Source organism: Falco rusticolus, chromosome 3 (genome assembly GCF_015220075.1).
Source record: "Falco rusticolus isolate bFalRus1 chromosome 3, bFalRus1.pri, whole genome shotgun sequence".
Taxonomy (NCBI): Eukaryota; Metazoa; Chordata; class Aves; order Falconiformes; family Falconidae; genus Falco; species Falco rusticolus.
This window is the reverse complement of record NC_051189.1, coordinates 26612557-26639646: the sequence shown is the minus strand read 5'-3', so window position 1 is coordinate 26639646 and position 27090 is coordinate 26612557. Positions and strand designations below refer to the sequence as shown.

Below are 27090 nucleotides of genomic sequence, written 5' to 3'. Positions count from 1 at the left end.
GAACATATTCAAAGGTGCAAAGTAATTTACATCTGCAGTTAATGAAGGAACCTTCCTTACTTATAACTGTCAGTTATTGTGAAATGAAGTAGTTTTGTCTGCATGATTTGGCCATTGATAAACTAGTGAAGGAATGTGTTATTCTATTTTTAAATGCCCCTCATTTATCATAAATAAAAAAGAGTGTTGAAAAAGATCTAGATGAATTGCATGTGTTACTGTATTCTGCCTGTTTAAACCTTAGCTAGGACTTTACACCTTTTTTTTATGTTACAGATTGTAAAAATACAAAACCTCAGTTCAGTTAAAGATTAATTGTAACAAACAAGAAGAAAAAATTAGTTACAAAGATACCACTTCTTGATTTCATCTTGCAATTAGCTTGAACTGCTGCAGAAAAGGTAGAAACAAGTATCTTTCTGTTGTTCTGAGGAAACATGAAAGTAACACATACAGCCAGGAGTTACCTACTTTTTTCCTTTATATACATATTGTCTGGCTTTATGTTGATGTCATTGAAAGCACACAGAAATATGGTAATGTTAATTGGGTCAGTCTTTAATTGGCCATGTGTTCATCTTCTCCATGTCCACATTTTCCTGTAGCCTTGCACAGGACTGTTGTACTTAGCTATTGTTCACTGCTACCCTGCCAGCAAAGAGCAGCCTCACTGCTGCTCATAAACAAAGTTAATAGACAAAGGCTGCAGTTTTATTCAATACTGAGCATTATAAACAGAGAAAAATAGATGAGGTAATCCTCCCAGATCCAGCTAGACTTTTTGTCTAGCTGGTATGTAATCATTCATGGAGTCACATTCTACTCAGTTATTAAAATTGAGTGGGTTCCCCCCGCCCCCCATCCTTTCTTGTCTTTTTTTTTTAGAGTTTCCGAGTGTATTAAAATAAACTAGATTCAATGACTTGACTTTGTCTGTAGTTATCAACTTATTTAGGATCATACCAGGTTAATTAATTAATACATTATGACATCAGGAAGAATGCAGTGAGAGGAATATTTGCTGTTTTGTGAGGGAGCTCAAAAAAGCTGAGAAGAAAATGTAGTAAGGTGTGAACTGGAAGCCTTTGTAGAAAGCCCTGGTAAATGGGGAAAAGAGAGAATGGAGCCAGCACAGCCTGAAGACCTTATCTTGACTGTCTGTTACTTCTAGAGTGGCTTGTACAAAGTACACACCAATTAGAGAATTTTTGGTTCTATTCTCCAGTGTAAGGCAAATGCTGTTAGGGCCTATGTAATAGGACATCTTTACCCTGCTCCCTTGCATGACAAAGAGAGACTGAAACAGAGGTCTTAGTTTTGGATGTTGATTAGCTTTGCTGTAGTTGGCTTTTCCCACTTGAGTTACAAGTGAGAAGCAGCACCAATATAAACCAAGGGCAAAATCATTTAGCAACCACACTCTTTCCATTCTCTTAGCAATTTTTCTTTTCAGCATTTCAAGCACAGTAAGTGTAACTCACTTGCATTTAGAGTAGATATACTCAGAATAAACGTATATGTTTTTACAATAGTTCTTTTAGTGAAATTGTTGGAACACATAATGTCCCATATGTGTTGACTACAGTAACTTATTTTAACTGTGTCTGTGTCTTTTTAACCTAGGATCCAGATTTTGGCCACCTTGTGTTTTTCTTGTGAATTCAGTAAAAAAAATGTGTTGATAGAGAGATAATTCTGTGATTGAGACAGGTAGTATTTTTCTTAGTGTTGAATGAGGTTATTTCTTTTGTAAGGAAGTCTGTCACCATGTTTAGGGCCTCCTTATTCTGTGACTACTGTATTTCATAGGCTTGTTAAAGATGTTCTGCAGTTAAAATTTCATCACTGTTGCTTTGTTCCTATTTCAGGTTAATGAATATCACAGAATAATTAAAGTACCTGTTCCCTAAGAAGTTAGAGAATTGGAAACATGAAAATATTTTTTTTCTGGTTAGCTCTATCTGTAAAACAACTCAAACCATATATAAGTGAAAAAACTAAGCATTTCAGAGATTTATTTCTATGGACAATTTTAGGAGGATTTACTCTATGTTTAGAAAAAACCTTACACTGAAATCTCTTGCTCACAATTTGACCATTTGACTGCTGAACATGGCTGTTATTGTCATTATATGGCTTATATTTAACCTTCTTGTTCTAAACAAAAGACTTACAAAGCTAGCAAAAATCTCTGTATCTGTTACTTTTTGGTTTAGAGTTGGAGAAAAAAAATGCACTTCCTGCCTGAAAAAAACACCAGTGTGGAGTTCATTTTCCCCTATGTTCTTCGCTTGAACAGGTTAAAAAATTTCAGATTATTTATACAAAGTCTGACAACTCCCAAAGCAGAGACTATGTACAGTTTTGAGATAAGCTTGAGAATTACTGTTGCTGCATAGATTGTGAAAATCTGGGATTCAGGGCAGGTAGAAAATAAAATCTAGGCCTCTTTGCATTTCAAGTAAATATGTAAACATATTGGATTTTATGGTATCTTCTGTTTTCTAGACATTATATCTGAAGTCTAAAAAAAAAAAAGCTGGTATTTTCAGCAGGAAATCAAAGTAAGTGCCTCAAAAGAGAAGACATTTATTTAGGAAAATTTGGCTAGCTATTTTCAATATCTTGGATTTCTCCTGGTTATTGTAAATTCCGGGCCATATATTAAAAAGTAGCATTTTTACTCTGCAGTTGTGGTTTTTAACCCTTTTCACCTTGCATTCTCTAAATATTTCTGGGTAGATTTTTTTTTTTTTAACTAATATTTAAGATTAGATATTTCTCTTAGGTAGATGAATCTGAAGTTAAACATACTGATAGCAGAAAATAGCTAATTATTATTTTTTCGAGGATACCAGACAATTAGAAATAGTACATCAATTCTAATGAAACAGTAGAAATTTCATTTTGCCGGCAAGAAAGTTGAAGTGCTGTGGATTAAGTGAATGTTTGTAGAGATCTCTGCTGACATCTAGTTTCTGTCAATATTTCATTTTTGCTGACATGAAAGCTGAAAACTCTGAATTGTGAATGGCATCAAGACTGTAGTTCTGTTATCTGCCTGGGTATGATAATCCATTAATTTTAAACAGAATTGGATGTGAGATTCTTGTTTGAAGTTAGGCTTGTGTCTTTAATCGCTTAATAATTTTTCTTTATCTGCTAGATTTAAAGCAGAATCATGCTCTTCTGAAGAGGAGTTTTATGTGATGCCCTTTCTCATTTCAGTTGAATAATAGGGAAACTGTCATTTTGCCATTAAGAAAAGCTCAGTTTTGCATTGCTAAACATAGGGTTGTTTTCTGGGGTTGTTTTCTGGGTTTTTTTTGTGGGGTTTTTTTGTGGGGTTTTTTGTGTGTTTTTGTTTGGGTTTTTTTTGTTTGTTTGTTTGTTTTGGTGTTTTGTTTTGGTTTGTTTGGTTTTTTTTTTGTTTTTTAACTGCTGGACAAGTCCAGTTTGTCAACATCCCTCGTGAACTGTGGACCCAGATCTGGACACAATATTCCAGGTGTGGCCTTGCCTGTGTCAACTAAAGGGGAAAAATAACTTCCCTTTCTCTGGTGCTCATACTCTTGCTGATATAGCCCCATACGTAATTTGTCCAGATTGTAATGAGAACACACACACCACTGGCTCATAGTTTCATTTCCACCCTCTTTTCCAGAGTTTCTTGACAACAGAGCTGTTGTTCAGCTGGTTGTTTCCTATCCTGTATCAACACATTATATGTATGAGAATAACATCCATTCAGATGAGAAGTGGGTGTACTTGGTGACAGGTTAGCTGGAACTATTGTAAAAGTAGAAAGCTAAGAGTGTTTAATACAGTACAGGGAAGAACATTGTATGTTACCAGATCGTCATTGCCACCAGGCAGAAAAATTGTTGAATGAACGGGACTTGGTAGAACTGAAAGCGAACAAACACTTTTTGAACCCTGGATTCCAGCCACATCTGTGCTATAAGCCTGGGAATAGGAAATGAGACACGGGCTACAATCAGTAATAAAACTTTGAGAAAAGTTTAGCCAAGAAATGAGAAGTGGCTGCTACACTTCCATGTGGCCTCAACATCATGGATACTTGCTTAACAGTCGCCTTTCTAATGGCAGATTTTGAGCAGCTTTAGAAATTACAGAAACATTTAAGTGAACTTTTGGAAGGCAGGAATGGCTATGCAACTTCTTGTCAGTACTAAGGATTTTTTTTTTTTTTGTTTTGTTAAAATGTTGAAAGTTTTGTGGGCATTTCTGGAGGAGAGGAGAAAATAGAAACTTCTGCACAATAATAAAAGACATCAGACTATTGAACTTGCTTTTCTTTCTTGCATTTGGCAGTAGCTCATGGATCATAAGAGACCCACAGATTGCTGCTTTTGAATTGATATTGAATTTCTCATTTCCAGAAAGGTGTGGAAAACCAAAAATAAACAGAATTAAATTAACTCAATTCCAGAACAAAGCAAGTATTCCAATAGAAACTATTTCTTGACCTTGACAGAGCAAGTTGCTTTTGACACTGAAAGTCCTCTGTGTGACTGTCTTTGATGTGATGTTTTACAGTACAAAAAAAAGTCTTGACTAGTCATATAAGCCTCATGAACTTCACCACTGTAACTTCCAGCAGATAGGATTGTGATTCAGGGAACTCATTCTCACAAGATATGAAAATAAGCAGAACTTAAATATCAGTCTTCCAGCCTGACTTTTCATTATCATTAGGTCTTTGCATAAACTCATACCAACTTGTCCTTTTCCCCTAAAATTTATAGCAGTTATGAAAGTGGACACTTGCATTTTTGGAAACAGTGTAGAAAAGGAGAGAGATTTTGCAGCATTGTCAAAATACACACATACAAGTTTCACAGATAGGCATTGCTGAGTTTTCTGCTTAAATGTTCTGTTACTGTATATTTTGATGTAATTATCTAGATTTACAACCAAAAATACCCTATCATGACTAACAGTGAGATTTCTATTATGGACAAGCATTTTGGCCTAAAATGCAGCTCATCTGCAGAGCCATTTTTTTCAGTCTCAACACAGATCTTGGCTGCTTGCATTAACAGAGGAACTCACTGGAGTATAGGGACTGGAGATCGTAGTCTTGGGATACCTGGGTTCAGTTCCAGGCTCTGAAGTTTGCCTTGGCACTGGTTACTTTCAAGCCCCTGCTATCTAAACTCCTGAGCACTCCCAGGCAGCAGCGTTCTAAGTAGAGACATGAGTGCAGACAACTTGAACAAAATGGAGTTTTACTTGCATTGCATTTTCTGAAAAATATATGTTACCCAATTTTTACTAAATGTGTTTTGAATACCTGCTATTCTAAACACCTACTTAGCACTGTATGTTATTAGGTGAGTTTTTGGCTGAGACCTTTGCAGGGTAGATGATAAAAAAAGATAGTATTATTAATCTATGGAAGAGATCAGAAAGTTTTTTTATGGACTTCCTAAAATGAAAACTTTGTATTGAGTTTCAAGTACGCATATTAATCTCAAGTGGTGCTGCCCAGTAAGTAGGACACACGTTGTGTGTAACTGATTATTTAATAGACTTTTGTTTTCAGTGTTTAATTTTTTCTGAAAGCTATCAATACATGTAGTATTTTTCTTGGAACAGAAAAAGCTGAACTATTTTGGTAGATGAGTTGTTGTTTGCTACTCAAACAAGGATTTTAGAAAACTACTGTATAACCTTGAAAAGTTTATGATTTGAGGTAAAAGTTGTGACCTTTACATGGATTCTTGTGCCCAAGAGGAAACAAAAGTGAAATTATTTCAGTACATGAGGCTTAAGAATTGGCAAAAGGCTTGTGCTTTTTATGCATCAGTAAGGCTGGTAAGCAAATAATCATACAAACAAAGGCTGTAGATTATAAGGAAGTCACAAAACTGAATGTAACTTAAAATAAACTTGAAGTTCTGCATAGATAATATGCTTTAAATGAAGAATGCAATGTTTGGCAAAATTAAAAGGCAAGCAAGGTCTCGGAGATTACACGTGTTATTGGTGGCAACAGGCCAGGCTAGGAACTGCCAATTATATACCGTAGTCAAATGTGCCAGGTTTCCAGATTTCCAAATTTTGTTCTCAACTTCATTCAGCTCTTTTTTATTAGTAACTCGTGTCTTGCCCCATTCGACAAAGAGCAGTCAACACTGGATTCTTTTTGAACCAGTGAGCAGGCAGAGGAAGGCACTTGCCCCTGATGGCACGAATGCCTCTTGAGGCAAGGATGACCCTCATGTCCTTTCTGTGGAGGCCAGAGACGTGGCCCTTCTTACTGCTCTGCTGCAGACCAGAAGGTGTATGCATGTAGGGGAGAAGGGCTCAAAACGAGAGAAAAACGTTCAGCTGCTACGTCCTGAGGACAGCGTGTTGACTCAGAATTGAACTCAAGTAACAAGAGCAGGTAGATTAGAAAAATGACACACTAACAACATGAAGTAACCCTGCTTTTCCTTTTTCTGGAGAAGAGTCAGTAGCAGTTGAGAGCTTGAGATGGCGTTTTGGTACACAGAAGAAGAGGCATGCCTCCAGCCTTCTGTCTTGCCTCATGGGGAGAGGGAGCTGCCCGTTTGTTCCTACAGCTCCTCTATGGTATAACGTAAAGTACATTCTTAAGGGAGTTTTCATGAAAAAATGAAGCAACTCCCAACAATTCTTGCCATAGGTGTGACTATTCATGGTAAATAATTGTTTGAGATAATTTTTAACTGACTTGGTGTAATATTTGTTTTGATAAGAGCCTGTGACACTTCTGATGAAATAATTTCATATCAGATTATATCCTGTATATATATATATATATATATATATATATACACACACATATAAAATATATATATAAAGTATATATTTCTGCATTAAGGAAGTTGGTCTCCTATATTTTATTTTTTTCCAGGAAGTTATTCTTTGTTCTGTCTTAGGCTTCATGTGTGTTTTTTAATGAACTCATCTCAAGAATCTCTGGAAGAATCATTCTAAAGAAAAGGAAATCTCTTTTGCACTTTTAATGTTTTGTCTTAGTATACCATTTTAATGTTTTATAGAAAATGCTTTGTTTCAGGGGTTTTGCTTGTGTCTGTTCAGGGAGCTATAAAAAAATGCTTAAATTAGATTAATAATTTTCAGAGTGCTAAATTTTTCAGTCTCTATTAGCAAAATTAGGTGAGTTGAATTCCATGCTAAGAATTTAAAGATCACTTTTCAGACCCTTTAAATCACGAGGATAAAAACAAAAGAGAAGTAAAAGTTCTTTTTGTTTTCTCTGTGTATTTGAATCTCTTACAATATGCTGTGTTGCATTTTCCAGCTTTTTTTAGCAACTACAGGAACTAAAAAGTGATAACTTTTTGCAATGAAGATTATATTTCCCATGACATAATTCACCTTCAGAAATAAGATCTGAGGAAAAACTGCTGTTATAGAATGTGAAATGAGTCTGTAACTGTGGCTGTAATGAGACAGTTTTAACTATCATATATGGAGATTTGATTATTGTGGGTTCAGAAATATGGATGAAGTAACATACCTGAAAGAGTCATTGCAGTTCTGTATGCACGTGGCAGCTGACTATGAATGTGCTCCTAGCCCACTGGAAATGGAAGGCAAAATGTGTGTGTATGTTAAAATACTGTCCCTAGACTTTATAACTAAGGTAGTCTTCTACCTTAGGTTTGGCATGTGATGGCAGTACCTATATAAAAAGTGGCATAAATGATTTATAATACCTTGTTAAACTGAGGCAACTTGTTATGGGCTTGCACCCAGTGCTTGAAAAGTGATTGAAAAAGCATTTTAGAATCATCATTCTGTGCAATATTATTAGATAAATGATGATAAGATATCAAGTGAAGATATTTGCATCTGTTGGAATTGGGCAAAAGTACACTTAGAAGAACAAATTAGATTTTTTTCCCTGCTGTTAACCAGTTTATGGTCTAGTGCCATGGGCTCTTGGATCACTCAGCCCATGTTTCCTACTGTTGTATTTTGAGCTAACAGCTGGTCACATCCTAAAGCAAAGTTACTTCTTTGTAACAGCTGGACTGTGTGCTGCATGTTATCAGTGTTGGGTCTTCTCCTAGAGTTTAGTTATAATGAACTAGAAGTAATTTTTGAATGTTACACTTCTGGAGCATCATAAATTAAATATATTTGCTTTACTACAATATTTGTCTCTGATTTGTGTTTTGAAATTTAGTGATTGCGAAGTATTTGTGGAGTTAAATAAAACAACTGTTGATGATTTCTTCTCTTTGCAGAAAATTACATCAGCAGTTTGAAATGTATAAGGAGCAAGTGAAGAAGATGGGTGAAGAATCACAGCAGCAGCAGGAGCAGAAGGGTGATGCCCCAACCTGTGGCATCTGCCACAAAACAAAATTTGCTGATGGCTGTGGCCATAACTGTTCATATTGCCAAACTAAATTCTGTGCGCGCTGTGGAGGAAGAGTGTCTTTACGGTCAAATAAGGTATGAAGTTATGAAAATTTATTAACAACCTTCTCTTAAATGCAATGTCTCTTACGCATTACTTATGCACCCAAATCACATAGCTGTTGAAATGGATTTCCTTTAAGGAGGTAATGATATCTACTTTAGGGGCTTTTAAGACATCTGTCCCCATTTCAAATAATTCCCATTTGCAGATGGATTTGCAACTATGGCTTTTAAGTTAATACATGCCACATTTCTACTAACAGACTTATGAAAGTACAATTCTTTGATTGGAGGATTGAGTCTCTGTGTTGGAGACAGGGGCGTATGTCTAGTGATGCTAATATTGAGACACTAATTATTACAAGTTATAGCAAGGATTTTTTCCTTTTCTGCTTACCCAGTCTCTTCTGTACAAGATAATTGTAAAATTAGTCTTAAAACAGTATATACAATATATGATGGAGCTTTAAAATCTTTATTAGCTATTATACATATGCACATATATTATGTATATGTACATATAAATGTGCATACAAAGGTCAAAATATTTTTAGGAAAAAATTAAATGCACTAACAATATGGACTTACAGCTGGTATACTGGTATTTATTGTGTAAGAACAGGTAAAACAGCAATCTGAAATAGATATTTTAGACTTGAGATGTTTTATGCTGAGTATCATCTGACGTGAAAAATTTCTTACTGTTTCCTTTGTTGACTCACTTTATAGCTTCTCTTTCTGAAGTATCAGTTTGAACTGTATGCTCCAGTTCATTCTGTATAAAATAAGATTCTAGTGTAAGTATCTCTCTAATCACCGTGAACATGAATACAAAAGACAGACTGTGGTAATCTTCTCCTATGTACGATCTCTTTTGTGCCTATACATATTACTCCATGAAAATTATTTTTATCCTACTGGAATTTACCAGAATTATTTCTTTTCTATTTTCCTTAGTGGATACAACTTCAGCTTCTTGAAGGATGACTTCTAATAACTACCTGTTTTAACTTTGCTAGATTTTCTTTGGTCTTCATAGACGTTTTTTGACAGGTTATATATGTCTGATTTGGACATTATATAAAGTGATTCTTAAACTGTCTGAAATGGTCTTTGATGGAGCTGTTAGATTTGTTTGTGATCTTTTCCTAATATCAAGTTTGAAGCCAAATTCATGCCATATACACCAGACTCGGCTACTAAATAGTTTACTGCAGACAAGCAATAGCGATATCATCTCAGAAGATGCAGAACTGCAAAGAACACTTCTTTTTCAAGGGTCACAAGGAGGACTACATCTTACAAGGTTCATGGTCATAAGTAAGAGCAGAGCATGGAAATAACTAATGGTGGTCAGAGCATTAGATTAGGATTCTCAGAGTGATTGGATGACTTTTATTCTTTTTTCAGTTTAGTTACAGTGTCTGAAACATAAGCATAAAATTCAGTTCAGGTTGTACAAAAATTATTATGTGAGAGTTTTTTCTAGATCAAACAAATAAAACTGGTAGCGCTGCTTCTTCTATACTGCTTATTATCTTAGTGAATGAAGTATTCAGCCAGGATGGGGGCTTAAATTTCATGGGAGTAGGGGACCTTGAACTGTCATCTTTTATGTTTTTGAAAAAATTCAGATTGATTAAAACAATAAATCACATGACAGCAAACAGTAATTGTTCTTAGTAACTTAGTACCACTCATATACAAAATATACTACTCTTAATTCATATTGATTTATATAGGGAAATGCACACTGAATGAGGCTGCAGACAGCAGAATGAGGTTTATGCAGCTGAGAAATTTACATGCTAAAATATTGGACAAATGCAGCTTCCAGATAGATGCAACTTTGTGTGCAGTGAACATAAATTTCGACAGCTCAGAATGCTGGTTCAGTAAACCAACATTTCACATATAGATGACAAAAACAAGACTTGTCTGAAAACTTAATTTGATGCATACTGCATACTTTCTTTCATGATGTTTGGCCAGCTGCTATCACTTGCAGCCACTCGAATATCCTTCTCTCTTTGTCCTTGAATATCAAAAGTAAGAGATTTTCAGCTGTTCTATCAGACCCACAGCAACTGCGTGCGGAACACAGGTGTAAGTAGAGAACTTCTCTCAGCTCTCCCTGGTTCTGTGAAAGCTTTGCATTCTCATTATTTCTCTGGGACTATATTTGATTTTTCAGAAACGCAGCACACTGCATTTCTGTATTGACACCTCATATTCTCTTGATTCTTCAAAAGAACACTGTGATTTTAGAACAAACTATGTGGTTATGATAATTCCCTTCAAATGACAACTGCACAGACTATTTCTGTTATTAATTTTATTTATTTGAAACTATTTTCATTTGGTAGCTGTTTAGACTCTCATTGAACAACAGATGATGGTCTCAATTTCAACAGAGGCTAGGCATGTTTGAACTCTTTGCTCTGTTTCAAAGCTTACAAAAACACTATATGGGTTATTAAGATCCTGACACAATGAAGATCTGAAAACTTTAGGCACTGAAGATGAAAAAATACTGTCTTGAAGACTGGCTTTGGCTCATGCAGCCAGATTGACCTCCTAACAGATTTTTTAAAAATAGGATAAGGTGTAGCTATTGACTCATTCCAGATATATTTTGGGTTAATGGAATTCCAGTCATTTTGCTAATGTTTCTGTGTGTCTGAATATTCATGGAGATAAGGCCTTTCCCCATAAAACTGATACTGAACATAAAAAATACCACTGAAGTCTGACTGATTGATTGCTTTTTTAGCATCAGTTCTTTGAGAACTGAATTGAATAATTTTTTAAATGTCTTTGCTATTGAAGTGACTGACTAGACTGTCTCTCGTGGTCAGTCATGTTACTACTTGCATAGCACTGCTATGGGCTCAAGAATGTTTGACAGCAATGTGGGGGAGGCAGCTGAGAGGCTGGAGGTAGTCTTAGGTGTTCAGTAAAGTGTGACAGCTTGTCTTGAACTTCACATATCTTTATATGTCATAGCCTGTTTCTTAAAAGAGACTTCATCCTGGAGTTTATTCAACATAGGTAGATTACATGAAGCAATTCTTAATTACTGTTGTGATCACAGTGTGAATGACAGGATTTGGAGTCTGAACTGCCCTTTCAAAGCCACCAGTTTTTGGGGTTACTGCTTTGTGTTAGAAAGCTTATAGTTACATGGTGAAGTGTTTGAGACTCTTCATTATGCCATTAATTTCTGAGAAGAATCTTTAATCTTCTTTTAATACATAGCTTATAAATATGTGTGTGTATCTCTCTATCTAGCTTATAAATATGTGTGTGTATCTATCTATCTATCTATCTTACTTCAATAATTGCCAAAGTGGTGCTTGTACTTTGGGATATCATTTGAGGTAACAGAGAGTGAGACTTCTCTACTGATAATATCTTTGATACATGAGAATTACTGATTAGCTATAATTTTCACTAATATAGCCTGAGGTTTTAGGAAATGAGTTTGTATGTTCTACTTGCTTGGGATCTTAGAATGCATTTAGTATGTGTTTTATCTTTTCTGTGATTAAAGTTAAGTTTGGTTTGGTTTTTGGAAAATCTTGATTTGAACACAAAGCAAGATTTAGCAAAATGAGATGGTGACGGAACAATATTACCAGATCAATATTTATGGGCCAATAGTTTCTAACATTAGGACCTTGTGGCACAGGAATAGGTATTAGAAAAACTGTCTCAAAACTCTTAAACCATTCTTTCTAAAATATGTATCAGTGTTGTAATAGGAGTTTGTTTCTGTCTTTTATTTTGAGTCATCTTTATTATTGGTTTGTATGTATGCTCCATTATGTTGTCATCTGAATTTACTTTTGTTGTATGAATCTACATTACTTCTTGTGTATTATGGTTTTACTCCTCATAAGTGTTTTAAAAATCCTCATATATTAGTTGGAAACTACCTAGTAAAAAAAGATTAGAACATAATTCTTAGTGTTGAAGAAGTGCAGATCATCTGTGTGTTTGCAGAAGACTATTAGAATCATTAATAGGTTAAATTGTCTATATCTAATCATCACATAATTCGGCTAGACTGGAATACTATGTTAGAACAGCATGAAAGTAGTCAGGACAATGGATAAAATTGGGAAAGAAATCTATATGAATGACAACACAGAATGTTTAAATATATAGACATGTACTGTATGTAGGAGAAAGTTATTTAGAAAGGGTAATACAGCTAGATTTTCTTAATGAGTGAGGAAGAAGTATTGTAGAATAATTAGGTTGGAAAGGACCTCTGTAGGTCGTCTCATCCAGCCTCTTGTTCAAAGAATATTGAATTATTTGAGTCTTCACAGGGCCTTGCCCAGTTGAGCTTTGAATCTTCAAGGGTGGAGATTCAGCAGCCACTCTGAGCAGCCTGTTCCAATGCTTGACCACTCTTATGATTAAAAAAATAGAAGAAAGATTTCCTTAAATCTAGTCTGAATTTCCCATGTTCCAACTTGTATGTGTTGCCATGCTTCAGTATGTGTCTTTGAGGAGAATACTACATGTAATACTACTTGTCAACAAATGAACATATTATGGGTCTTGTGTAGTGAAAATTATAAGGAAATAGCACAAATTCTGAGTGTTTTCTTGAAATATTATAGGCCTTATTTATAGTTTGTGTTAAACTTTCAGGGATAGTGTTGCAGTGCGGAATATGAAAAATGGAATTTAAAACTGAAGACATTAAAAGTTATTAAGACACTAAGGACTGTGCTAGAAACAGGCACGTAGAACAGTCAGTTAAGCTAGATCAAAGCTAGATCAAAGTTAAGAATCAAATAAAAAAGATACTTCTAATCTAAAAATTTGTTACGTTACAGACCTTACCCTTTTAATAATTTTGTATAAGTTTTAACCTCTTTTACTTAATATTTACATTTTTCATTCATTATCGATTTGTTAAAGATGTTCCTAGATGTTCTAGTTGAAATATCATTGTGTCTTTTTCCCATTTTTTGTGAAACTGCTACCTTTGGGTTTTTTTCTTCAGTTTAATGTATTTTAAATCTTTATTTTGTGCTATTTATCTACTGTGTCTTGTTAGAGTTTATTTAATTTTCTCAAGTTCTCTTGTTTAAAATTTTATTTTTAATTGCTGTTTGCATCCTTAAAGTGGGGAGCTGGACTATTCTGTCTTAATTGTTCTTTCACGCTGTTACTTACCCCTTGCAGCTGCGAGACATTCACTGAGAGCAAGCTAATCAGGCATTTCCAATTTGAAAAAATTCTTAGCCTCTGTGCTAAAAATACCTGCTTATGGATTGTGTTCCTCTTGCATAGTAGAGTATATTCCTTCAGAAATGAGGACAAAAAATTGAAGCACTAGATGTTTCTGTTCAAAATACCTATGAGCACTAATGCCATTCTTATTGCAGGGGGACAGGAAGCTCTGCTAGGAAAACATCAGAACACCTGGTGCTGTGCAGATAAAATATGTCTCTGCACAGAGTGGTAATGCCTAGAAGTCCTGTGATTTAGATAGCTTTCAATTATATTTGCTATTTGTGTAACTGAAAATGCCACTAAAACGCATAGCATCTTTGAAAATCCTTTAATCATAGAGTAAGTTGGGTCAGATGGGACCTGTGGAGGTCATCCAGACAAATCTCCTGCTCCAAGCAGGATTAACTTCAAAATCAGACCAGGTTTTCAGGATCTTGTCCAACTGAGTTGTAAAAATCTCCAAGGATGGAGGCCTCTTTGGGCAACCTCTTTCTGTGCTTAACCACTCTTGTGATTTTGGTTTTTTTTCTTATATTCAATCCAATCCCTTGATTGTTGCATTTTGTCCATTAGCTGTGCATCTTCAAGAAACCTGTCTTTGTCTTCCCTATTGCTTACCTTTAAGTAGTTGAGGAATGCAAGTACTTTCCCTCTTCCTGCACCTTTCCCTACCCTAGACTTCTTTTGGCTAAACCAGCCTGTCTCCCCCAGCTTCTCCTTGTATATTGTGTGCTTTAGTGCCCTCACTGTCTTGGTTGGCCTCTTGTATACTCTCCTGTTTGTTTTTATCTCTAGTATTGGGGGGAACCTAAAACTTCTGTAAGAGCACAGGAGCACAATGTTACATGTCATATAGGTATCCGAATAACAAAGTTATAAAATGAGTTGCCACCATTTCTTGGTGAGCAGTTGTATTTCCAACATCCCTAAGTGCTTAATTGCATGCCTGGATTTAGTCTGTGTATTGGCATGTGAAATTAAGGTCCCAGAAAAAAATCATCATTCATCATTCACAAAAATGGGGAATAGTTTTGACTGAAAGCATTTTGAATATTTTTGTTCTCTAAAGTATTATTCCATTTACAATTTTAGGCAGCTAAAAAGACAATTCCTTCAAGGAAAATAATAATCAATGGGAATGTTTGTATTTAATATTTATGGGTATGAAAAAGAAAGTATAAATGGTACAGATCTGACATGACATGCAGTAAACACCTGTGACAAACTGTCTCCTTATGCTTTAAAACTCCAGTATTTTAAAGATCTGTTCAGTGACTGAACATGCAGATATGCCATTATACATACCCTGTATCTGGCTGTAGTAAACAAACATTCTTTATTTCACTGGACCCTTTGCAAATGCAAAGGGTTGATACATGCTAATTACTTGCAATACTGGGGCCCAAGGCATGTAGAGCTAAATTCTGCATCCTTTTTATGAGATGGCCCATTTGTTTTATTAAGATAATTGGACATGATGCCCAAATTATTTTTATGAAAATACTTTTCTTTGTGCAGTTATTTTTTGTACAATTATTTTCTTTGATATAAAATCTTTTCAATTTCACCCATGAAAGGATTAAGAAAATTATTAAAATGACATATTTTTCACTAGATCTTCTTCACTGCTAGGGGAAATAAGGATCTTCTTCACCACTAGGGGAAATAAGGAAAATATATGTTAGTTCCTTTGATATTTGCTTGTTTATTTTACTAACAAATACTACTGCTTGCTTTCAAAATGAAAGTGACTCTTTCCTTCTTTGTCTTTTTTTCTGTCCTTTCTTGCTTTCGTGGATATGAACTCCAGGAGGACAAAGTGGTTAGAGCCTTTTTCTGTCTCAAGTTCTTTTATTTTGTGGGTAGACTTATTTCCTGGCCAGCATTTGCTTTCATTTACACAGGTGTAATCCCTGCTGAAGGCAAGGGGAGTTACTGCCATTGAAATGAAAGCGATGTTTGGCATGAAAGGCTTACCTGTTTTTCAGATCATTCACTAATAATCTGTGAGTTGTTGTGAACAGTATGCATGATGTTCTTTGCAGCGTTTGTGAGCATGGCCCTGCTTTTCCTTTGGTTTTGCAATATGATATGTGCACAGTTTAAAAAAATTAAATAGGTAATTGTCTCGTAGGTGTTGCTCTTACAAAAATACAAATGAATTTTATCAGTGGCATAATGTTATCAAAATAATTTTTGCACCCTGTGGTAGTCACGTTTGTATCACTGAGATGTATGCACTCAACATATTAGCTTGTAAATTTTTTTAGCATGGTAGTTCAGTTTTGATTTTTAATAATACAGTTAGATACCAGTAAACATTAAGAAAACATATTTATTCTAGACATCTAGGAATATGCAAGCAATGTCATAGAGTTAGTAACTAATAAATAAATTATTTTCTAAATGGAATGGTATGTAGGCATTCCTAAAATGTAGTGCACATATTGTATTGAGCATAATGTTGAAATAATGTAAGACGTTATGCATGTCATTGACATTGTGTATGTCTTGCTATTATTACACATACAGTAATATTTTAATCTGATTTTATTTTGGCTATGTGTAGAAAAGATAGTATAAATCTGAATTTGAGAATAAACCTGGATATATTTCAATATTTTACCAACTTAAATGTGATTTTTTAAATAACAGAATTGAGAAAACTACCTGAGCTAGTCTTCCGTGAAAATCTCTAATGTATTCTAAAGAACTGCAATTGCAAAAGCAGCTTGCTCTGTAATGCTTTGCAAGTAAGTTTCTTAGATGGAGTGAAGAAATACTTTACCCTTCGTATGCATTTAGTGAATGTATACACAGCAAAGTCTTTTTCTATAATAAATGGAATTTTTTCTTCCTGATAGCAGTATCAAGGCTCACATTTAACTCAAACGTATGGTTCCGAAATGCTTTGCTTCATACAGAAGTTGTAAGCCATCTGCTGCTGTTACCATTTAGGACATTCTGTCACTAGTGTGCAAGTGATCTTTGTGGTGGGCCACATACTTGTCCCCCAGTCTGTTAGAGGGTTACATAGTTTTCTTGTGGTCTGTATCATTAGATTTTTTCACAATTAAAAGCCTGTGAATTCACAGAAGTCATGAGGTAACACCAGTTCCTAGCATACAGAGGTACCTGTAGATGTATAAAAGGTAGATCAATAAAAGCACAATTTTCTTCTTGAAGAATTTACCCTTTAAGTATAATCTTGTAATTGATGCATGCTAACAGTATTCCCACAGCCAATCCAGCAACTAATGTCTGTGAGGTACTCACCTATATGTAGCAGTACCAAACCCTAAATTCACTTGGAAAATAATGAAAAAAAAAAAAAAAAAAGAGTGAAGGAGGTCACAGTGATAAGGTTATGTGATTATCTAGTTTTACCATATACATATATATGGGAGGAAAGGGACAGGAATTTCTCTAGCTAATCAACTAGTTAGATTTTTTCATGAGTAATGATGGTGCCTCAGGTTGCTTTAGGTAATATATGTTTCTGCTGATTTTGAAATAGATGTTTTAGAAGTTATGAAGACAGAAAGAACAAGTATTTTGTAACCATAGAATAGCAAGTTCAATCTACAGTGCTCTTCTAGATAAAGCTATAGATATATGGTGATTGGTGGTAGTATGCTGACCCAAACAAACCATGTGGATTTGGAAAATGAAGTGTATCCAAAGCATCAGGTCTGTGAAGAGTTAGAAAGTAGAAAGACATTTTAGTATGCTCCCTGTAGAAATCCTGTCACATCTTTAGATAAAGATTAAGATTATAGGGAAAAGCTGGGACAGCATATCTGTTGGATGATTGGGATGATCCTATTTATGGTAGTGGTGTTGGACATGAATTCTGTGTTGTAATGTTGAAGTTACACCATTAAACATGCACAGAAGGGAACTTATATTACATATGAATAGCACTTTGGAGTATAAAGCTCAATGTGCCTTTTTACACATAGAATGTGGGAGCGACTAATGAATTTCCAAGTCCTTCGTTAGTCTAGTATCACAGTATATAAAGAAGTACTTTTGCAAAATGGAGACCCAAATGTGCCAGAAAGGAATAATTTATGTTGTTATAAAAAAGTAAGATCATCTCTGAGAAGGCAACAGTTAATTTTTTAATTGAAAAATAGTGTGACTAGTGAATTTTTTCCATCTTCAGGATTTTTTTTTCTTTAAGTAACAAATGTCCATTTTAAAGGATTCCCTGCATTTGTGTTGCTGTTATTCAATCAAAATGTGACTATGAGGTAGAGGTATGCTCTTTGAGAAACTAGTCCATTAAGGCTGATTGAAATGAAGTTTATTTCAAAGACTAAACATTCACAGGATCATCTTCCTTTTACTTAAGATTTTGACATATTCCTAACCAAAGAACTTTAATAAAATGAGCAACACCCTTAGCTGGAGTAGTGAAATTGTGTGGCTGTATCATTGAAAATCGTGGAAGGTGTGATTAAAAAGATGAGGAATTAAGAAGTGCAACATAGTTTGTGTAAAAACATACCTTCATTGCAAATAGTAGGAAATCAAAAAGTAGTAGAATATTTTAATTTTGACTGAATGTTATCCTGAATTTTAATGGAATTGCTTACTATGTACCTTTGCCTGGAGGCAGCGGCTTTAAAGTAATCACTAATATTTTTGGAGAAAACAAATAAGCAACCTAATATAGGAAGTTTTTGGCAATAACTGGCAGGAGAAAACGTAGTTCCTTCTAATTTAGGTTCCTTCGGTTATTGGTCTGGGTCTGGCTTTGTACAAGTTTGATAAAATCCCTGTACAATGTTTAGTTACGGACATTTGAGGTTTAAATACATCGATTAATGTTTTGTTTTTCTAGTGTTGTTTTCATATCCTTTGCTTAATAACTATCTCAGATACAGAGATAAAAAGACCAGTTTTATGGTTCAAGTTAGATACAAGTTAATTAAATGACATGGAAACATTATTTGCAAGAAATGTTGTTTAGGTTGGTGCTGCCCTGTCTGAAAGACAGGGTAAATCTCTTTCTGGATTAGAAAATGCCTGCTGCTGATAGTGAAATGTGGATTTTTTTTCTCCATCCCAGAGGTTAAGATGCAGTTGCTTATTGTCTCCCATAAAGCCAGAGCCAACTGAAGCAAAAATATGATGTATGTATGTGTTTATGGTACAGAGAAAATGTGTTTTTTAAAAGCTGAAGGAGGAAGAGGACTTCAGAGAAACTGATTCCTTTATATTCCAGCTAGTGAGAAGAAGTCTTATTGTTCTTGCATTTTCTTCATTCAGTGCTAGGAAGAATAGTTTCCTGATAAAACACTGATGGCACTGGAACCTGATCTGAGGTCCATCAGAGAAAGTGGAAAAACTGAACTACTTGGTATTAATCTCACAGATTCTAACACAGACCTGTAACTCAAACTGGAAGAACAGAACATCTTTTCATAGCTATAAACATAGCTGCAGCATCAGTTTCACACTTCTCTTGCTGGTCATGATCTGGCTTTTAAAAACTTCAATAAAATCTATGTACAGTGTTTACTTATGTACACTTGAGGTTTAGATACATCAGTTCATGTTTTTCAAGTGACAAGTTTTAAAGTGACATGAAGTGGGAAGTTTGGTGGCCTTGCCTTTAGAGGTTCTGGTACATTCTCTGTTTTTTCATCCCTTTGAGTGAGTTCTGGGAGTTGTTCTTAGGGAACCTGTTTTAAATGGCTACAGGTAGATCAAAGGCTTCAAAAGAACTGTCTATAATTCTGTAAAGGATAAACCTGAGGAGCAATGCTAGGGAACTTCCTCCTTGTTGTGTCTTTATTTCCTGTGCAAGTGGATAAAACATTTGACACTTTCCTTGAAGTAAGTCTTCTACCTTTGTAATGTTATACATTTTGAGATACTTAAGACACAGACAAATAGCTTGTCTTTAGAAGTCATCTTCAACCTTCACCAGTGTTAAGAACCTACAGAAACTTTTTTTGATAAAGTCTTCTCAAAGACTCCTCTAAGCAAATTCAGAATTGAATGTATTTACTGAATAGTTTCCTGCGTTAATTTCCATAAAAACTTGACTGACTTTGGAATTTTATTTGAACTTTAAGCATTAAATCAAAGTTTAATATTTTTTTGAGATTCCTAGATAGAGTTCAGACATGAACCCCGTTTTTTAGCAAATTAATCTCATAAAATAATTCTGTATAAAATTGCATTAGAAAAGATCAAAAGTCATTATCAAAGGGCATTATTGTCCTTCCCTTTGTCTTACTGCAGTTAAAACTTCCTATTCTGCAGTTTTCCTTCACTATGTTCCAGAGTAATGAATATTATTATCCGTGTCATTTTGTGGAAATTTCACTGTTAAACAAGAGAGAAAGTTTTTCTCATTTTACTTCTGTCATTCTGAACAGGTCCTGGGCTCAGCCAAGAATCCTATTGTTTCTAAACCATCTGTGTGGCAGGTCTGTACCTCCACAGTGCCCTAGCTTTATTACCTGGAACTGCACAAATGTGACAAATATTTGTAGAAACCATAGGCTGCTCCTCCTATCGCTGCCTTCTTGCTATCGGAAAATATCTGTTTGGGTAAACTCTCACCCTGTTCTTGACACTTGACTCAGACTGACTTTGTGTCTTATGAAGAAACACGCTCTGAGTCTCATCAAGATTTTCATGGGCTGAATATGCTCTAAAGGATATGGAGTTTTTAACAGAGAAATATGTTAAATTCCAGATTACTGAAATTTGAAAAAAACACCCTTTTTTTGCAAAGAGACTTACAAAACCAAAAGAATATTTCCTACACTTAAAATACCTCTGAAAAAACCTCCTGTACCAGCTATTATTAAGGATCGTTTTCTGAGAGATCTCTCTGCTGTGGGAAGCTTGATGATTTTCCTCAGCTCTTGAGTATTGGCTTTCAGATTGGGATCTCTAAAAGTAATTTGGAGAGCTGGCAACTTAGATCTTCCTGTCTTGGGCCACTTCTCCTAGGCTGTTCTTTGATCCTATTTCTTATGTATCCATTTGTCTAAGCTGCTCTCCTTTATCTTGCTGTGTTCAGAGCTCACTCTTGTTTCCTTCATCACTACAGAATGTACCTCCAGTAGCAGAAGGTGCTTTTAACGAGCATGGCACTGAAAGCCCATGGGTTTTCTCCTTTCTGTTTCTTGCAGTTGGATTGTAAAACAAAATAAAATGGACTCTGTAAATATATTTAAATATAAAATTGATTCTTTTTACTGTCAAAATTACTCTGACTGCACAGTGAAGTCACGTTCTCTACTCAAAAATATTACCTAGCATTCAGTTTTGACTATTTTCAAGACTGTCATTATGTGACATGTAATAGAATATAGTCAGTATACACACATCTTATTAAAGTTGCAGATTTAAGCTTGCCTGAAATACTGATGAAGACCACACATAGTAAGTGCATCCTACTGATGGTTAAATTGGCATACAAATTTTTCCCTGAATTAGATCCCATGTCTTGTTAACCTCAATGGCCTTACTGCCATACTCTGTGCTGGCCATCACAGTCGAGGAACAGGGAGATTACACTATGTTGTAGTCCAACTTCATATTAGCTTCTGTGAGCTGCTGGAGAATCTGGGGTACACAGGGAAGGAATGAGAGTTCTTTTTTTTTTCTTCTTTTCTTCACCACAATGCCCTTTGGCTCATTTCTTCTTGCGCAGATCGATGACATAGCCTCCACAGTGTTCAAGGAAAGGGGGATATGGTCCTAGGAACTGCCAGTCTCCTTTTCTAGTTTCTCTTGTATTTGGAAGTTAATTAGAAAATAAAAATAAAACAACTTCTTGACACATGTAGCTTTAGAATGGTCTTAACTAGTTCAATCTGATGACTGCCTGGGGTTTTATGTCTATGTAGTGAGACTTTGCTTTTGTTGGCAAGCTCCATGCTTGAAGAGCGCACTCAGGTATGTTTCTTGCTAACTAGAAGATTAAGTCTGAAAATCTTTTTACAGTCATATATATTAGATGAGCAAGGGACTATAAGCCCAAAAGTTTGTCTAATTTTTTCACCTACAACAATTCATGTTAAAAGTTCCTCCTATAAACCTTGTCCTGTACGCTATGGTTTTGTAATTTTATAGTACAGAAATCAGAAGTAGTTGGTTTGATTTTAGATGGTACTGAATTTCTGAAAAGCATTAGAGTTGATTTAGAGAGAGTCTGGTGGAATTAGAGGGCTGGCTTTCATTTTACTAACAATTTCTCCTATCCTGATAGCACTAGAAATTTATCTTCTAATGTAAAATTGTGCGAAGTAGATCAATTTTCTATTTAAAGTTTTCTTCAAGCTATCCTGAAATAATCTTATCCTAAAATGTGAATGGAAGAAGTATAATAATAATATATACTTTATCACATCAATAAATTTTCACTTTCATTTTTGTTCACATTAATAGAACTATTTGCAATTCCAAAACCAGAAGATGAAACAGTTCTTGAGCAGTAAGTTATATTTGCCACCTGTTGCAATATTCAGAAACCATATCATGTGCTATTAAGTTCCAGGTGTAGACCTTTATCAAAGGTAGCTCAGCAAATTCCTTGTTTCTGTCCCAGGTGTGTAACAGCACACCTAGGACTCTTTGGACACAGTTAGACATTATGGCACAGCAGGGGATGGTATAAATGTTTAATTATCTAGATTTAGCTTCAGTGGCTGGAAACCGCTGCCTATATATATAAATAATGAAGACATTGCTAGTAATAGAGTAAACTGGCAAACCTCCCAAGGTGGTTTTTTCCCCACTCCCCCCCTCCACTGTTTACTTAGAGCTTTATTTACCTAGTGTCTTCAAGGAACATTTTATTGATAGGTTGAGGAATTAAATGAAAAAGGCCTTGCATTTGGTTCAGTATTGTGTTTGCTGTGTAGATCTGCTGTGTGAAAAAATGAATTTATATGGCAAGCATCTGTTGATATATCATCTATCGGATGCACAGGCAAGACAGCATCCAATTCAGCATAGTATGAGTGACTTTTTGTAGACAACTTCAGCAGATGTTGGACTTTAGTGCTTTCATGGAGAAATGTAAATAAATGTGAAAAATACTGTGTTTAAACAAGATGTCACCTATGAAGTGTAAATACGAGGGTATTTGAAAATCAAAACTTACTTGGTTTGAATTAAAAGGTGCCTTCACTCAGCATCAAGGAGATCTACGGAAAAGCCTGGATTTCAGGTAGCTAATTCAATTTCAGTCAATTCATGTGTGTGAATGTTTGTAGTTTTTTGAGAGTTAGTTCACAAGTCCTTCTTACAATTTTAGAATGGCAAGAAATAAAATACCTAAGCTTTGTAAACCGAATACATAGAAAATTGACAGGACTTCTGTTTGATGTTGGGGACAATATGCTTTCACAAAATAAATCCCTAGAGTGTTTTTATACTGATATAATCGTAGATGTATCTTTATTGACTGAAGTTAGAATCTTAGTCATTTAGTTTACTATGTATACAGGTACACCTCCCATTTATCTTTGAATGTTTAAACTTAGACAGTGTTAATCACTAATGCTCATTTAACCTGTTCGTCTTTCAGTTTCAGTGTAATTGCTACATAACTTCAGAGTCATGACCTGTTTAATTAAGGTGTTCTTGCTCTCAGATACTTGGTCATGTGACTATGAAAGACAGTATTTATTGTTGTTAACAATTGGGGTTTCTTACAGTTCTAGGTAGGCAATGTATGGTATCTTTCCAAGAGATAAGAACAGCTTTACCTCTCCATTGAAGATAGGATTCAAATGATTTTTTCTCCCACTCTGTACAATTGTCTAGTTGTCTGTATTCAGTATTAATTCTTTTTTAAACTATAGCACATGATGATTATCCATATTTTTTAACAAATTATTTTTGCTCTGTATGTGGGAAGGAAATTTCTCTTAATCTGCTTTAAATTATTTTTTAGTTTCATCTAATCCTGGTTTTGCTTCTTTTTGTCATGGACATTATTGGGAGAGGCCAAAGAAAACTTTCACTATAGTGAATGTATGGCCTCAGCCATTTGGGAAAAGTGTAATTGCTTGCATTATCATTTACATATTTGTTTTGTAGCAAAAAGTGAAAATTGGCTCACAATTTAGCCTATAGCACCAGACACTAATCTCAACTTCTCATTAAAAAGGTCTAAAAGATTTATTTTGTATTCAATAGAAAATGCGTTATTACTATGGACCATGCTGGAAATAGATTTTTTTTGTGGTAAATTATGTTTCTGGACTCTTTCTAGATTAATATGATTATTTTTGTTTCATAGCTTATTCATCTATTTATCTTAACTGGTTATTTATAAAAGACTTTGAAATAAAATAGCTATGGTCCTGCAACATTAGACTTCTTTAATTTTATTGTGCCAAAAGCATAATAAAATACCATAGCTATTTTTATGGTCACTAAGATTCTGATACTTCTATTGTAGTTGTGTCACAAATTTTAAATTCAATTTTAAGTAATAATGAATGCAATCCTATTAGGCTTTTCCCTGTCCTATAACTTTTAGTTTTGATTAACATTATTTATTAATCTTTCCTTCTTATGTTTAGTACAACACTACTAACACAGATTATCTGGGGATTACTTAAGGAAAACCTTGTGTAAATGAAATACGCTAACCTTTTTAGTAAAGATAAGTGATGCTCTTTATTCTCAGTGATTTTTAAATAGATATTAGGTCTTAATCAGAAATGGTATGCTGCAAGATATTTCAATTCAGAAGTTCCATAAAACTTCTGTGATCAGTCACTGTTTCAGATCTTTGTGATACCTTTGAAAAAAATGTGCATAAATAAATAACTAGAGAAGTATGCATATGATTTGAAAGCATACAGTGTCTAAGCCAACTGAGAATAATAGTACCATAAATCTGGATGTACTCTGCAGTGATGAAATTTGTAAGCATAGGAAACACAACATTACTTCCTTTAAGGATGGTGAAGACATCCCTGATCCAGATCTGTTGCCCCAATGTGCTACCTTGTTCCTGTCACTGTGATAGTGCTGTCAGTAGGTGAGATCCTGAGGTGATCTACTTTTCTCAAGCCTCTAATTAGCCTGCAAAAGTTTTCTTCACATCTGTTCATGTGGAAAAACAGAGCTAGATGACATGCACATATTGTAAATTTGTAATTTACATTGTAAATACACATGCATGCTCTCTCCTGTTTTTCCCTCAAGCGTGCAGTAGTTCTCACAGCTGATGCTGAACTGAAAAGAGTGTGTCTCTAGTCCAGAAGGAGAAGAGTTGTATACAACTCTACAAAAATCTGTGAGTTTTCTCTTACTGACCTCTCCAAAGCCCCTATTTCTCACCTTGTTAAAAACAGTCCTGTCATATGAGAAGGAATCCAACGCTGAATTTTGGACATTAATGGAATTTAAACGTATTTTGTTTTTAGACAGCCCTGACATAATTTGGACAGTTTTTTAAAACTACTAGATATGAAGCATCCTTTTTTACTCAGAGTGGAAGTACAACTATTTCCATGTATACCAAAATCATTTGGTCCAGATCTGGTTATATGCTTCTGTTTAGCTACAATAAACTTTAAAAGCAGCCCTTCATCAAGTTCATGACGTCATACGAAATGTAAAAAAGCAAGTCAGGTTCTTCTTGCCTGTCATTTGAAGATTCTGCAATGAGATCTTTGTTGTACCTTTACAATTGTGGTTGTCCAGTGAGGGAGCTGTGGCTGTTATCGTTAAAGCTTGAGGATATAATAAAGTTACTGAGACTTGTCACATAGATCCCATCATTTACTAGATTTTCTACAGTTAATTAGAAAGCATTGCAAATACGCTTCTTAGGCAAGGAGCTTAATTGTTACTATTGTAAGTTCAAGTGTTTTTACTGTGGAATAGAAACTTTGTTGTCCTGTGTTACGGTTTAACCTCAGATGGCAACTAAGCACCACACAGCCACTCAGTCAGTCCCCCACCCCAGTAGGATGGTGGGAGAATTGGAAGGGTAGAAGTGAGAAAGAAACTCATGGGCTGAGATAAAAACAGTTTAATAATTAAAAAGAAATAATAATAATACAAAAATTGTAAGGAAATTTGGACAAAAAAACCAAACCGAAACAAAGAGAGGAAAATAAAACCCCAAAAGGCAAGTGAAGCAAATGGAAACAATTGCTCACCACCAACTGACCAATGCTCAGCCAGTTCATGAGCAGTGGGCCCCTGTCAACCTCATATGGTACATATGACATTCCTTTGGTCAGCTGGGGCCAGCTGTCCTAGTTGTGTCCTCTCCCAACATTTTTTACCTCCAACCTAATTGCTGGTGTGGCAGTCTGAGGAGGAAAGGCCTTGATGCTGTGTAAGCACTGCTCAGCACCAACTAAAACATAGTGTGTTATTCACACTAGTTTCAGCACAAATCCAAAACATAGTCCAAACTTCACACAGAAGTAGTACTGATCTAAAATTATTATTTTTTTTTCCTGAAAGAGGTCTTTTGTTCCCTCATTTGTAAATCGGTCACATGGAATCAGTCTTTGAGAGATTTATCTCTTTGAGGCAGTTTAGTTGAAGCTGGAACAATTTTGTCTTTGCAAACGATTGAAGTATGAGGAGCCCTCAATCTTTCAGAATTTCTTTTTTACAATTTAGCATTTTTAAAAAATCTTTTGAAGTACTATCAGTGTATATAATTGTATTTTGAGGAATGGGCTGGATTTTCAGTTCTAGAATTGTGATGGTAAACTGATCTTCATAAGCTCAGTCACGGTCATCCATTACATAAAACTAGAAAGCAGTTTACTGGCATGCTGATCATCTGTCATCCACTTTGATTTAAACATATTAAAGCAACTAGTGTCATAATTGTAAAAAACAAAGAACAAAACCAACAGAAAGACTACACAAAACTTTGTCAGTGCTTCTGTGACTTTTAGATTAGGATTTCAAACACTTGATTTCTTTGTACTGGCAGATGCAGGAAAAAAGCTTTCAAATTAGGGAATAAAATTAAAATTCTTTAAGTATAATTTTAGTCAATTACAAAATAATGAAACGTTTTATTGGAATACTGATTCCAACAGTAATTTGGGTCTTGAAAGTTCCTGCTACTGAATGCTCTGATAATATAAGCTGTGCAACAGAAATACAAAGAAATTATTTGAAACCAGCTATTTTAAGGAGAACCTGTATACTATTGAGGTGGAAAAATCTTAGGGGGCGGGGGGTGTGGGGGGTGGGGTGGGGAAGAAGAGGTGAAACCAAACCAAACTGTTCTAAGAATAAAAGTAGTTTAAGGATCTTGATCTGTGGCGGATGTTCATTGTTGACACAGGATTTTGCAAATTCAGAAAGATACAAAGATTTGCACTTTAAAAATTTATATTTCACAGATTTTAAGAA

At 35.0% G+C, this 27090-nt stretch overlaps 1 protein-coding gene across 1 annotated transcript in view; it reads left to right on the top strand.

Moving 5' to 3' along the window:
- The window catches only part of LOC119145055 (regulating synaptic membrane exocytosis protein 2-like), a 124339-nt gene that overhangs the window by 84799 nt on the left and 12450 nt on the right, over positions 1-27090 (top strand). Inside the window, exons 2-3 of the mRNA XM_037381129.1 lie at positions 8271-8481; positions 15515-15526. Of these exons, the coding sequence (XP_037237026.1) occupies positions 8271-8481; positions 15515-15526 (223 nt within the window). The remainder of the gene's footprint in view (positions 1-8270; positions 8482-15514; positions 15527-27090) is intronic.